Source organism: Solanum lycopersicum, chromosome 6 (genome assembly GCF_036512215.1).
Source record: "Solanum lycopersicum chromosome 6, SLM_r2.1".
Lineage (NCBI taxonomy): Eukaryota > Viridiplantae > Streptophyta > Magnoliopsida > Solanales > Solanaceae > Solanum > Solanum lycopersicum.
Genome location: NC_090805.1, coordinates 43,680,841 through 43,695,838, shown reverse-complemented (window position 1 = coordinate 43,695,838; position 14,998 = coordinate 43,680,841). Strand labels below are relative to the sequence as shown.

Genomic DNA, 14,998 nt, shown 5'->3' with positions numbered 1-14,998 from the left:
TAATTCCATCAAACTAGATGAGAGGCTTTGTGAAATTCATCCTCTTAATTCCATCTAAATAGCCTAAACCCCTCAAAAACCCCTTCAAATTTTCAGTTACAGTCCCGTTCATGGCGGCATTTCTTCGAGCATCTCGTAGATCACTTCTCTCGTGTTGTGGCATTCTATATTCTCACGGCCAACAATCCTCTCTCAATTCCAGCAAGCACATCTTCCAATTTTTTAGGAGTCACGCATCGCAGGCAATCCAAAAATCACCATTTGAATCAAACATACTCAGAATACTTCGCAATGAAATCGAGTATCAGTTGGATTACGCCCCTCCCCACCCGGTAAATCTTCAACGAACTATGCAATTTATCTATTTTGGGAAGACAATGAATTTCCCCCTTTCTACTTTATTTTCGAGTCACTGAGTTATGACTACTCAGCGTGTACTGATTTTACTGTTTTTTTCCGGAAATTGAGGCTAAGTATTTTAATTGTTTGGAGAACATTTACATTATGTCAGGTGTTTAAGTTTGGTTGGAGATTGTAGCAGAGTGTGGAAATAAGTGTGAAATTTTTAACTTTTCCTAAGGCAAATTATTGAGTCGTAGTTATTGTTATGAATGGTATTGGTCCAAATGCAGCGAAATGGATATAAAGGAATCAATAAAGCTGACCCCGACTAGTTTGGGATGAATGTAGGCTTATAAATGCTACTACTGCAATAAAACATTCACTTTGTGGCTTTTTCCCCAGCAATGGCTCCAACTCGAGATTTTGATTCATAGAACTGTTCATTGTATCATATATCACCATTGAATATTCATTATCAAGAATAAAAGAATTTCGGATATTGTGGTACACTTGATCAGAGGTGGAGTAAGGATTTTCAGTTCACAATTTGTAGAAATAGGCACATGAATTAGTCGAAGGGGTTTAACATATATATATATATATATAAAATTATTTTAACCATTTATAAATAATATAATTTTCTGCCGAATGGGGTTCGGATGAACCCCTTTCGTACAAGGTGGCTCCGTCTCTGCTCTTGATAGGTTCAACTTCAACCAAGCTAGTTTATTATGGCTCAAGGCCAGTTTGAAACTCTTCGTGGCTCGATTTGAGCTTTACTTCATGGTGTTGTAATGAATAAGTTGAATTAATCCGTGCTACCTGGTAAACTAGTTTGGTTTGCTTGAACTCCCAATTTGATGAGGTGGTAAAAAATGAGCTAATGAAATGCAAATCTTTAGGGGCGATGAAGGAATATATCTCTGTCTTACATTAGCTGTTAATTAGGTTTTATGCTAACTTACATCCCAAAAGTTAGCTCAAAGGAATGAAAATTGCTTAAATCTTGTAAGAAGTCCACCAATTTCATTAACTATCAATGCGGTACTTTTTGCTTAAACACCCTACTTTACGCCCAGTGCTTAACATCTGGTGCGTGGGCAATTTTTTTGGGCATTTTTGACCCACCTCACGCCCATTGCTTAGTATTTGTGCCTTGCAATTTTTGGGCATTTTTTGACCCACTTCACACCTAGTGCATATGGTGCGTGGGCAATTTTTTGAATTTTTTTGGGCCCGAACATTGGGTGAAATGGGCCCTGCTCTGATACCATGCTAAATTACGTCTTAAGCTTAACTCATACCTCAAAAGTTAGCTCAAAAGGAGGAGGATTGTCCAAGCCTCATAAGGAGTTCACCCATCTCACTAACCACCAATGACACCCCCTCTCGTGTGGTCCTGCTTCTTTTTCATGGCCAAGTACGTGAAAATTCTTTTTTATTTTGGGTGGCAGTGAGCAGGACATCTGATACCATGTTGAAGTTTGTGACCAGCTCATCTAAAAGTTTAAGCTATTAGAGAAAACAACACTTTTATTATTTAATGATATTCTCAACATAGGCAAAGGAAATACTGAAAATACATATTTATATTTTTTCTTTTTGTGGATATCATGGGAGAGAAACCCTCGAGAGTTTTTCAAAAGGTAATGATTTTCTGAATCTCTCTTTCTATTTTGAAACCCTGTGCCTGAAGCCATAATCTTAAGTTTATGCAATTGGACATTTTGGAGGCCAATAGAACCTAAGTGTAGCTGTATTATCAATTCCGGGACTAGTCACCTGTATAAACTTTCTTTCGAATTAAGCCAATTGGTTTTCGAATGAACTTATCATTTGGTCACTAGAGGTTGCTTTATCTTTAGATGGTGTGCATTTGGTTCTGTATGCTTGTATATGTATGTGTTTGAATGTCTTCAGGCATGTGTATATCTTTAATGTGTCTATGCTGTTTCATACATCCGTGTGCTTGGATATATGTCGTTACAATGCAGATACAGTTCACTATTCTTAATAGGAGAAATAAATTCTTATAACTGACGAGTGTCTTTTATGGTGTGGCTGTCGACTCGTTTAGTTGAATTGTTTACTACGAAAAGTGAACAGTTCTTTTAGTATTAATTGACTGCAGTCAATTTTTTTCCATCCTTTGGTTTATTCTATCCAAAGAGAAAGGATATATTCCTCGTCAACCAATTTTCTTTTGTTATTCTGCAGTGCTTATTTATGCTATAAAAATCTCTATTAGCTTACCTGCCTTTCTGCATTTTGGGCAAGAAACTGTAAGATAGCTCTGTTATTTCTTTAAGCCCTTTTTATTGTTCAATTCAATGGTGATATTTGCATCCCTGTTATTTCTCAAACTGTATGTTGGCTTTCTCCAGCCTGTTACAAAGTTTAATACATTTATGGTGGAAGATCGGCCAGGAGAGCAGTGGGTTACCTTGAGGAGGAAATTTGGCGAGGATGAACATATCAAAATCGAGGCAACAATGATTGATGGAGCAATTACCATTCCAAAAGGAAATGATGAGAATTTAGGGGAGGATGTGCGGCTTCACATAAGTGTGCTAGTTGACATATGGAAAGGTGAAGGTAGTGATTTCTTGGAGTTCGTCTGTTCATCCTGGCCAAATTCCTTGGAAATTCAGAAAGTTTACTTACTCAGAAGTGACAGTTCTCGAGCTCAACCTTATATGGGCCCCAATGTTAAGTATGAGGCGTCTTCTTACTTTATTATATTGTGTATGCATTATACTTGCATTAATCTATTTCACCTATTTATAGAGTAAAATTCCCCAAAATAAGAGAAAAGATTAGGAGCTGAATTTTTCTTTTTTCTCATTGAAGTTCTTTTTTTCTTAAGTTCTTCTTTACAGAATAAAATAAAAGGAGTCACAAGCTTTCTCTGCATATTGTCTACCTATTCATTTTTGACATACTATGTATGTTCATTATTTAGTTGCAGTTTCTTATTCTTGCTCCTGAGTTTTTTTATACTTCTTTGTGCTTTTAATTTCAGGGATTTGAACAGTGGCTTCCGAGATGGCCTAAACGAATTCCTAAAGGCAAGAGGGATAGGTGATGAACTTTCTGCATTCCTTCATGAATTTATGATGAATAAAGATAGGATTGAAGCGATTGGATGGTTGAGAAAAATCCAGTCTTTTGTTGAAAAGTAGAGGCACGTTTCTGCCCTCTCAAATTCTCTGTAAAATTGATCTATGTAACTTATGCTTAGCTTTGCTGTGAGTTTTTGCACGAAATTTCAATTACCTCTGTGTTTACCTACGGGTCAATCAGATATTGTTTCTCAAGTCATTAGGTACTTTGCAACCTTCTCAGAGATGAAAAATCTACTGACTCGGTAAACCAAATTCAATTATTTTCTGCTTCAATTAGGGAATAAGAAGAGTGGCTGCAAATAAAATGGAATCAGACTTGTACAGCCAAATTCTTCCATTGAAATTTTCAAAGTGGAGTGAGTAGCTCTTTCATTTGGACTTTGGAGTACTTGCTCTTCAACTTCATTGCAAAACAATTTTCTTACAAGAATATTAAAGGATCATCTTGTGTAGTAAACCTGTTTACCAAAATGAATTTGGTATTCTGCCTGGGATCCAATTGATTATGTATTTACTTATTCATCTGGTTTTACAAGTAGGTGAACTGCCAAATGTCTAATTTATAATCAGGGGGTCTGCTTCACCTTACAATTCTCAGTATGTTACTGGCACAACTTTTCTGTTCAGTGCTTATAGTGATTATCTAGTAAAGTACAAGCAAACGGTCAGCTGTGGTAATAAACAGTTCAATTCTGCTGATCTCATGGCCTTAGCCAAGCAACAGGTAGTGAATTTGTTCATATTAGTAGCACACTTCTGATGCATTTCACAATTTACTTAGCTGTTTCAATCAAAAAATATAGATGGGGACCATCTCTATGGCAATCGATTTCCATTTTTTTCCAGGGAAGAGCGCACAAATAAGAGGAGTGATACTGATGAATTTATATTTTAACATTTGTACTAGAGATGATCACAATGGGAGGCTTTAAGCTTAGAGTTTGAGCATGACTATAAAATTCTCCAAAACAAGTAGTACTTGATAGGTAAACATTGTTTTTAAATTGGTTACAAAAGAGAGGACACAGATATGGAAAAGCACAACAGATGAGTCATAATATTAAGGAAACCATAGATTTCTAACCTATCAATTCAAACATAATAAACTTTGCAACACAGATATAACAACTCGCCTTTCTTTATAAATAATGTTGATCAACTATACACCTTTTTCTTATTAAACTAATAATAGAAATCCTAAAGAGGGATCAAACCCATACATACTTCTCTCTATATATACAAATAATTTTTTATTATGTATCTATCTATTGTCAGTACTCAGTATCCTTCCACAAGTTTCATCCTCTACTTCCTTCAGATCTGTCAAGTACCTCACGAATTTATGATTGCAGGTCTTGATTGTTATCTTCTTGATTGGTTTGTCTAGAAGGGGCTTCGGATCCAGCAATTGCCTCGAGAATTTATGATGGCCAATCTTGAATGTTATCTTCTGGATTGGTTGGTGTAGAAAGGACATTGAATCAATTTTCTTCTTCCTTGTCTTTGCTATGTTGGCTACTTTGGATAAATTCTGCAGAAAAGTATGGTTCAAGAGCATGTCTGCAGTCCAACGCGTGCTCGGATTCTTCACAAGACATTTTTCCAGAAAATTTCTAGCCTCATTTGACAACTTTGGATTCTGAAGCTTTGGTTCTTCAAACTCGATTTTGTCCAACACATCATCACCATCTGCGTCTTCCCATAGCGGTGTCCCAGTAATCAGCTCATAGACAGTACAGCCAAGAGCCCAAATATCAACTTTTGGGGTATACTCAGTGTTAATCACGGACTCAGGTGCCATATACCTTTCTGTTCCCCTGATAATTCCCTGTTTTTGATTCATGCCCTGTTCCAAGGTGATGGAGAGCCCGAAATCAGCAATCTTGGCAGTTTTGTCCGCGCCTACAAGGAGAATATTTCCAGGTTTGATATCGCAGTGAATAATTCCTTTATTGTGTATACAACTGAGCCCTATAAGTACATTCTTTGTGTGTTTCTTAACTTCAAACTCCGACAGTGAATTGCAGTTCTGAAGACGATCAGCAAGGCTTCCTCCGGAAGCATACTCGAGTAATAAGTTGTAAAGATTGACGTTATCTTCAAAAGAGACATTAGCTCCGAAACAGTGAACAATGTAAGGAGAATGTTTGAACATTCGGAGGATTTCAACTTCTTGTTTCAATGATTGAGAAGCAGTGTAGTTGCATGATTTGAGGGCGATGAGAGATGGAAGAGTAACACCACGAAATAGTGCGTTAGACGTAGAAGCTAACGAGACAACACCGAATCCACCTTGACCTAGAGTTGTGCCCCTCTTCCACAATAACCCCGCCATTGAAATTGAAAATTAAGTATGTTTGTAAGTAGTATATTTTATCATAAGAATACATTAGAAGAGAGTAATTTATATATGTTATCATATTCCCTTTCCTATACCTAAATGGATTCTTACAGTTACTTAAAAAGATAAAAGAATGATTTCACTTTACCAAATTTCTATTTTAATTTGTTTCCTAATTTTTCCTTCTACACTATTCTTTTCCCGTGTGTTCTAATTCCTTTAGGGATTAATTTAATTCAATTTCGATTTTATTTTCCTATATAAAATTTTAATTTATTTTTTATGAAAAAAAAATCTATGCATAGGCATGTTAGATCCTTCTAGTGAAGTTCATGTTTATTTTTAGTTCATAGATATTTTTTATTTTTCTCACATGAATTATTTTTTGTATAAATTTAAGGAATCCCATAGTGTAAATCAATAATTACATTCTGTCCCGACAAGTTTACTAATTACAAAAAATCCCTTAAAATTGCTGAGCCGTGATACTTTAGAAAGTTGTGATACATAGTAAATGATACATAGTAACTTAAAATTGTTAAGAAAAAATAGGGGATAAAAACGGACAATTTACAGCTGTTACTAAAACAGCTTAAATTGTGGTAACAGATCATTAATCAGCATTAAATCAGCACTTAATTGGATATTAATTTCATAATTTGAAAATCAAAGATTGTATCAGTTATTTAGAAAACAATTGGAGTTGCCGAAATTTTTTTGTTGTTGCAGTGGGTTTTTGAAGATGAATACTTCGATTTTGATTAGACATTCCGGAATTTGGGTGAACGAATTGCAGTATGAAAATTACAAAATTGATGGAATCGTTGTTGGAGATTCAATTTCGTTTTCTAATCTCAAAGCAGCAATTGCGGCCGAGTTGGACATTGATGTATCAAGGAAAGAAATTGAAATTCGATACATTGTAGAAGGTAACTCCTGTCCGATGAAACTTAAGAACGATATGAGTGTTAAACTATATTTTGAACTGAAAAAAAACGAGCCTGGATTTTCAATATATCCATTATGTATTGACACAATTGAGAAGAATAGTGGTACTGTACATAACTTTGATGGAAGAAGTGGAGAAATAACGTGTGTAGAAGGCACAACAAATGATACACAGGCTTTGGCAATAGTTGAAAATAGCTTATTTGAGACACATGAAAATTCAGAAGTTGGAGTTGCAAATGTTATAATAAATTCAGATATTGTTGATGTGAAGACAGGTCAGATATACAAGGATAAAGCAACACTTGTAGATGTGATGACGAAATATAAGATAAAGAACAACTTCAACTGCAAAGTGAAGAGGTCTGATCAACAAAGGTATGACAGTATTTTGATGTTTTAATGTATCATGTGTTGTTTTATAATTTAATTAGTACATGAAACATTACTGTGTTCTATATGAAAACCTGCAAGTTTCATATGTTATTTTATAATCTAATGTATCATCATTTCAGGAATTTGTTTTTGATACATTGAAATAAGTATTTTGATACTTGAAAGTACTACTACTGATATAGTAAGGACTGTATCATTTTAAACAGTCATATCACAAATAGTGGATAAATTTCATTAAAGTTTGATACTTTTCTTAAAAATTGGTTGATACTTTTTGTGTGATTCATTGTTTGATTAATTTAAACATTATTGTTGAATATATTATATATGATGTATTTGATATGTGTATTAATATGCTTAAAAAATATACGCAGCTATGTGTTGGTATGCTTTTCAGACAAATGTGGTTGGACTATGAAGGCGTCGTGCAGGAAAAAATCTGATATATTCATTGTTAGAAATTTCAATAGTGAACATACGTGTCCGATGAGGGAGAGGGTATTAATCAAAGTCCAAGCAACAGTGGGATTTGTAAGTGGAGTGACAGCTCCAAAATTGGTCAATTATAAACGAATTTATACACCAAGGGATATAATTGATGATATTAGAGAATATTATGGTGTTGAAATATCTTATCAGCAAGCATGGCGTGCTAAAGAACGTGCACTCTCCATGATTAGAGGAAAACCATCTGCTGGATATAGACGGATGCCGCGATACATACACATGTTAAAAACTGTGTATCCAGATTCTTATATAAGAATGCATAAGACTGAAGAGGATGAATTTATGTATCTGTTCATCGCCTTAAGACCATTCATTAGGGGATTTAAATACTGCAGACCAGTAGTTGTTGTGGATGGTGCACATCTGAGTGGAGCTTACAAAGGGACATTTGTATCAGCAAGCACACTTGATGCCGCAGGTATTTTTTATTTATAGTAATGATGTCTTTTTATATATTAAGTATCAAATAATATAATGTGTGTGTAATCAGGTTGCATATTTCCATTGGCATATGGTGTTGTTGACACCGAAAATGATTGTTCGTGGAAATGGTTTTTTGAACAGTTCAAACATGCATTTGGCGATAGAAAAGATATGTGTGTTGTTTCAGATAGAAATGAGAGTATCATGAAGAGTGTAAGGATTGTGTTCCCCGATGTACCTCATTATGCATGCATCTGGCATCTTTGGAAGAATGTATGTGGAAACTTCAAAAGGAGCAGAAAGGCCATAAGTGATCTATTCTACTCTATGGCCAAGGCATATAGAAAGGAAGATTTTGATAAGTTGATGGCTAAGGTTGATAGAATTGATCACAGGGTTAAGGAGTACCTTGAATATGCAGGTTACGAAAAGTGGTCAAGAGTTCATGCAACAGTAAACAGAGGTAGAATGATGACTTCAAACATTGCAGAATGTATCAATGGTTGTCTTGTTGAAGCACGCCAATTAACTATATTAGAATTCTTGGAAGAGGTTAGAATTCTTTTTGGATCTTGGCATTGCAAAAACAGAGAAGTAGCCTCATACACAAAGGACACATTAGGTAGAAAATTTGAGGAATTGTTGATTATAAATGCAGCTAAAAGTTCAAAAATGGAGGTATGTATCATTATATGATACTTTATATTATATATATCTAATTCTGTGTATCATTATGCTTTTTTTAACATGATTTGGTTTTTAAAAGTTATATATTTAAAATTTTTGATGTACACAGGTTGTTCCATCATCTGAGTTTATTTTCTCGGTTTATGAAAATGGAAGAAGATATATTGTTTGTTTTGAGCGGAAAGTATGTTGTTGTGGTAGATTTCAACTAGATGAGATACCTTGTTCACATGCAATAGCTGTATTGAAAAAAAAGAATGTCACCGATATGAATCCGTATTGCTCTGATTATTACAAGCCTGATGCGTTGGCAAAAACATATGAAATTCCAATGGTGCCAATGCCAGATAAGAAAGATTGGTCAGATCCTAAACACGTGGTAGCTGAAACTGTGTATCCACCTAGATACAGAAGATCATCTGGACGACCAAGAAAAAGAAGAAGAAAGAATGCAGATGAAAAGATTTCGGTGAACACAAATTGTTGTGGACAATGTGGACAAGAAGGGCACAACAGAAGAACTTGTACTTTCTACCCAAAAGAGAAGTGAATTTGTCGTAATGTTTCTATGATATAAAGAATAATTTATCACGTAAACATTTAAATGAATTTCAGTTTTAATTACGACTGCAAATTGAACACTTTGTGTTTAGATAAATAAACGTACAAACATGTGGTAATTACATTTGAAGTCGTGCTTATGATTATAAATACTTTCTTATTATTGGTGTTGGTAAAAATACTTGTGTCAATATTTGTTTTGAATATATAAATCTTATGCTACAGTAAGATAACATAATGTACATGATACATATGGTTAATCTAGTGTATCATGTACATTTATTGTGTATTTTTTGTACACATTGTTTATATAAAGTATCATGTACTTTTAGTGTGTATCATTGGTTTGCACAATGATACATCTCCATTAGATAAAAAATACAAATATATTGTTAATGTTATTGAGTACTTTAGAATGACTATAAATCATGTATCATGTGAATTTATATAATTTAACTTGTGTAATGCTTTTTTTGATATGCTTTTATTAAAATATACAGTAAATAACTTTCCTTTAAAAAAATAATAGCAATTCATATGAATATGCTATTCAATTTACGTAAGTATCTTGTAAAATTTAAGGATTAGAGTGTAACATATTGTACATTATACATACGGTTTGGCCAATGTATCAGTTATTTTTAGTGTGTTTCTGTTACATATGTATCATTTGGTTTTGGCAGTGTATCATCTAGATTAAATAAAAAATTTAAAAATCTTTATGTCTATGTTTGATTATAAATACTTTGATTATACTTTATTAAATGATTTAAACCTGGTTTTGTCAGTATATTTATTATGTCTATTTTTAATTAAAAATTTAAAAATGTTTATGTCTATCATTTGATATTTATATCTTCAATATAAACAAATTTGTTACGTAATGTGAAAAAAATATTCATGGAAATTGACAAAACCAAAAAAATAACATTAAAAAGGATAAAAATAGTTGTTCAATAACATATAAAAATAATAAATATAACATTAAAACATTGTTTTATCATGAAATGCTACGCTATGTGAACTAAATCTTCTTCTGGTGGTGGTGTGACTACGCCCCTGGATTTTGGTGGATCATCATTGTCGCTAACATATCCGCACTTAGCCTTCTCAATTCCATAACTCCACAGCAATGCTCCATATCTTTGACGCAGGTAATCAGGATTAAAATCAGCATAAGATATATTGATTTGGTCACTGATATACTCGGCAAATGCAGTAACATATAACCCACAGTCTCTACAAAAAATACAGAATAAATTAAAAACTTAATGATACATTAAAAAGGGCAACTGAAAAAATTCTTGATACTTACAGGCTATCGCTTTCCTGTGTAGGGATGTCTTGTGCAAATTCTATTATGAAAGGAACTTGAGGCTCCAGAAGTGATCCATTATTGTTGTCTTTATATGCTTGACAATCAGCAAAATTTGTGCGTTCATTTTCTTCAAAAAAACCACTGTCAAGTAGGTATGAAGGAAGCATTTTAGACAACATCTTGATCTCATGAGGAATTGTTTGTTTCCTTGTGCTAATTGATGAGTCAAAAACCCTTATCAACCTGTTTTTCAACTCAACAACAGCCAACACCCAATGGAATTGTTGATCACAGTTAATTGGGATGTAGACCTCATCTACAAGATGTCATGGTAAAGCAGCTGGTATTCCAAACCCTTTGATGGTGTTAATTATTGACCTCTCATGTACAGATACAACTGAAGCGCGATCAATATGTTCTTGTGTAGTAAGACTATCATCATCATCGTCCATGTAATATCTATCATAACAGTTTTTTACATGTGACATGAACAAACAGTGGGTTGTTGTGTATCTGTATTGATCCATGCTGCAAAGTTTTGATTTTTTACGAAGGTAGTAAAAAATCACATCGATGTGCTATAAACAAAATGAAAACAGAGTAAGAAATTATTTACATCTAAACAATATAAAAAAAGAAATATAATTATGTGAATATAGTATGATACTTTTGCAAATTAAATAGTATGATACTTATACATAATGTATCATTGCTAATTAAATAGTATGATACTTATAGATAATGTATCATGACGTTATAATATAGTTATGACTGATACATATTTCATAAATAGTTTAATATTTTACCTCATCAGACCAACACTTGTTTGGCTGTGACATGGCATAAAACCAATTCTTGTTCATTGGAAAAGCAACAACAAAGTCCATCATCGTAAATCCAAAAGAAGAAGATCTTGATCTGTATTTATCGTCCGATGGGTTCCTGCATATATGATACTTAAGTTTTCAATGTATCCACATGATACATAACACTCAATTATTTACAGTTTTTATATAACAAAGTATAATGAATTAGTTGTATATAAAATGATTACGCCTAACACTGAGAAAAAAAATGTATAAAACTTACTTATTGTTATGATTTTTTAGAAGCCCCCTCAACAACCAATTCATGTAATCCTCAATCAGTTTCGGTGAAACTTTATCTGCAATGCCACATCCTTCGAACGGGAAATGGAGTCGAGCCATATCCTTCAATTTCTCTTTTCCCTTTTCGCTTGACCCAAGAGAAGTACAATATGGAGATTGAATCCTTCTCGAAGGCATTCTATTTCTATGCGCAGGAGTGACTGCATCAGTTTTAACAGCAATCCCCGTTATTGGAATTTCAGTGGGTAATTGACTGTCGGTCAACAAGTACTGGCTGCTAGTTATATTCTTTGGATCGTAAGAATATAATGGTCTAGCATTGGTAGCATCTTTACCCAAATCTTTGATAAGCGCTTCTATTGCTGCTTGAGTTGATGGCGATATTGTTGTTGAAGTTGAAGAATCCTGTATAATATGATGTAATGATTTTTAGAATAAATTTGTGTGTAATGAAATTGTGTGTCATAAATCAAAATTGAAAAATGTACCGATGAATCTGTTGTTGTTTTTTCGGGCAACACATGAGGGATGTTGTGATGAACATTGTCGTCAACGGGTTGGTCCATGATATGTTCATTTAAATCTTGGTGCGACTGATGTGCGTCACCATCCTGAATATGCAGTTTTGAAATAAAAACTGTTAATATAATTTGTGCTGATACGTAACATTGATAACAATCACATGATACATAGTATTGATTAAATATGAATGATACATGACAGAATATAAAATGAGAAAAAAATGATCATGATACAAAGCATTGACTATATGTGCATGATACACAACATACCCACTGTATCATAAACATTACCTTTGGATCAGTGACTATTGGTTCACCCTCATTTACAGCAACACCAACACCATCCACATCGACATCCCCTGCATCGTCGACGATATGATGCTCACCATTTTTACCAGAAAAACCACCACCATCCTCAGCTACACCACCCATATCATCGAGATCAACCGGTATTTGCTGAGATGTTTGTTTGTCAGACTGAAATGTGCTTGTATCAGCCTGAAAATTGATGTTCTCTTTGCTAATAGATTGCATCAGCTGGGAGTGATTTGCTTTTATCAAAATAATCAATTCCTCAAATTTCTTGTCAACCTAAAAATTGCAGATACATTTAGGATAAATAAAAGTTTGTTTAAAAATTACAAAATAATTTACTTACGTAAGTTTTCAAATATCCTTTCAACTCTTCAATATGAGGAATTATATTGTTGACATTCTGTGAATCTGCATATCCATGAACATCAGCAGCCGGGTTCTGAGAAACGTCTGGAACAGAACCATGTACATCAGCAGCCGATTTCGGTGACACTTGTGGAACAGAACCATGTACATCATCAGCATTCGAATGTTGAGGCAGACTTGACATGGAAACATGTACATCATCATCCGGTGTCGGAGACACATTTGATTGATCAGGCTGTTTCTGTTCTGACACCTTCTTTTTTTGAATAATCGATTTTTTTCTTCTTTTGGCGGTGGTGGAGGAGATGTATCAGACACTCTAGAATATGTCCTCAATAACTGTTCTGGCGGTTTTGTGGAGAAATCATCTAAATCATCTTGCTCGTTTGGTTGTACTAATGGTATTGATGTAGAATGAGCATGTTCAACTTGTGCAATATCAAAAGCTTCAATTTCCTCTGCTGTTGGGACAATGTTTGAACATGCATTCTAAATGTATCACAAGCACATAAGATAATTTAACTGTTAGATACAGTAATAATTCATAATGTATCACAAAGACATAAATAACGATATTCCATATACAAAAATAAAATTTTACCTTTTGGAAAATGGTGGACATAAGCATTTCAAACTTTGCCTTTTCAGACACAACTCTCCAATTGCATATTCTTGGGATGACATTGCGTTCTCTCACAGCTATTTCTGAATTTAAATTGGATGCACATTCGTATATCCAAACATTTAGTGCATATGGCATCCCATATAATCGGTACAACTTTTTACTAACGTCAAAATCCTGTCTAAGTGAACCAATTAGTTTGGAAAATGATAGCTGACCCCAAGGAAAATGTTGATATCTACCATCTTCAACCATTAGAAAGTCGACAATAGATATCGCTCTGTTATCAATAGAAGCTAATACAAATGTATGAATAAAGAACAGTATAGACATTTGGAGTGCATCCTGATTGCTCTCCCAATTACCCATCTTAAACCTTTGAACTAGTTGATGCTTTGTAACACTATTGACTGCACCAGGGAAATACTTTTTAAAAAGCATACAATTAGTTTGTTCTGGGTATTTGAAATCATTGGTATTTCCTCTGACCTTAAGTCCTGTTAATAATGCAAAATCATCTATACCAAATTTCAGGACACACCCGTTGGAATGTCTAATATGCAACATATTAGGGTTGCTTTGTTCCAATTCTAAAAGCAATAAGCACTTAGTTATTTGGCCCTGAAAATTACATTTAGATATGTCTAAAAAGGGTCCAAAAATTGTATCCTTAAACATTTGGATAACATTATCCCCCACGTATTTTTCAAAGTCCTTTAGGAAATTGTTGTTAAAGTTGACAGCAAACCTTATGGGATGTGTTGGTATCTTTTTAATCTTGTACTTCAGTGGCTGCAATTTGAAAATAAAACCGCAAATTAAAATGATATAGAAATATAACTACTAAATAAAACAACTAATAACTTAATGATACATGGTTTCAGTTTTCAGAATTTCATACTATATGAAAAACATGTGATACATGTCTATAACATGTATCATTGAATTAAATAAAACATTATAACATGTGATACATGTCTAATACATGTATCATAAACAGCGACTAAACAACATACACAAAGAATCTATATGTATCATCAACTATATCTGATTAAGCATTTATTAAACTTAATGAATGATACATTATAACAAGTTTCAAAACATGTATGAGTAAATCAACTAAACAACTAATACCTTATTGATACATGATATCATACAGGAATTCATACTACATGCAGAACATGTGATACATAGCTACTACATGTATCATTACATTTACTAAACAATGTACACACAGATTCAACATGTATCATCAAGCACAGATTATACTTTACTACACTTATTGAATGATACATTATAATAATTTTCAAAAACCTAATGATACATATAAAATATTATGAAACACAACAAATTCACGTATCAGTTGACCATCTAAAACACTATACACCCTTTTTAAAATGTATCAGCAAGCACACTT

The 14,998-nt window shown here is 33.6% G+C and overlaps 5 protein-coding genes across 5 annotated transcripts; 2 read left to right on the top strand and 3 right to left on the bottom strand.

The window, feature by feature from the left end:
* LOC101267416 (uncharacterized protein At2g39795, mitochondrial) lies at positions 1-3,614 on the top strand. Its single transcript, XM_004241747.5, has 3 exons — positions 1-332; positions 2,727-3,055; positions 3,365-3,614. Exons 1-3 carry the CDS (start codon positions 111-113, stop codon positions 3,522-3,524), a joined length of 711 nt encoding a protein of 236 aa, XP_004241795.1. The 5' UTR covers positions 1-110; the 3' UTR covers positions 3,525-3,614.
* Positions 3,615-4,593: 979 nt separating this feature from the next.
* Positions 4,594-6,005, bottom strand: LOC101249831 (mitogen-activated protein kinase kinase kinase 20-like). The gene has a single exon (XM_004242175.5). It carries the CDS (start codon positions 5,800-5,802, stop codon positions 4,729-4,731), a length of 1,074 nt encoding a protein of 357 aa, XP_004242223.1. The 5' UTR covers positions 5,803-6,005; the 3' UTR covers positions 4,594-4,728.
* Positions 6,006-6,313: 308 nt separating this feature from the next.
* Positions 6,314-9,319, top strand: LOC101250129 (uncharacterized). The gene is made up of 5 exons (XM_069299738.1): positions 6,314-6,737; positions 7,035-7,134; positions 7,527-8,077; positions 8,150-8,760; positions 8,879-9,319. Exons 1-5 carry the CDS (start codon positions 6,551-6,553, stop codon positions 9,317-9,319), a joined length of 1,890 nt encoding a protein of 629 aa, XP_069155839.1. The 5' UTR covers positions 6,314-6,550.
* A 918-nt stretch (positions 9,320-10,237) lies between these two features.
* Positions 10,238-10,990, bottom strand: LOC138349163 (uncharacterized). Its single transcript, XM_069299324.1, has 2 exons — positions 10,646-10,990; positions 10,238-10,569 (listed from the first exon to the last, which is right to left on the bottom strand). The coding sequence occupies exons 1-2, from the start codon at positions 10,825-10,827 to the stop codon at positions 10,341-10,343; spliced, it is 411 nt and encodes a 136-aa protein (XP_069155425.1). The 5' UTR covers positions 10,828-10,990; the 3' UTR covers positions 10,238-10,340.
* Positions 10,975-13,242, bottom strand: LOC101250419 (uncharacterized). Its single transcript, XM_026031581.2, has 6 exons — positions 12,937-13,242; positions 12,570-12,869; positions 12,246-12,368; positions 11,738-12,162; positions 11,455-11,590; positions 10,975-11,226 (listed from the first exon to the last, which is right to left on the bottom strand). The coding sequence occupies exons 1-6, from the start codon at positions 13,141-13,143 to the stop codon at positions 10,975-10,977; spliced, it is 1,443 nt and encodes a 480-aa protein (XP_025887366.1). The 5' UTR covers positions 13,144-13,242.
* Between the last annotated feature and the right edge of the window lie 1,756 nt (positions 13,243-14,998).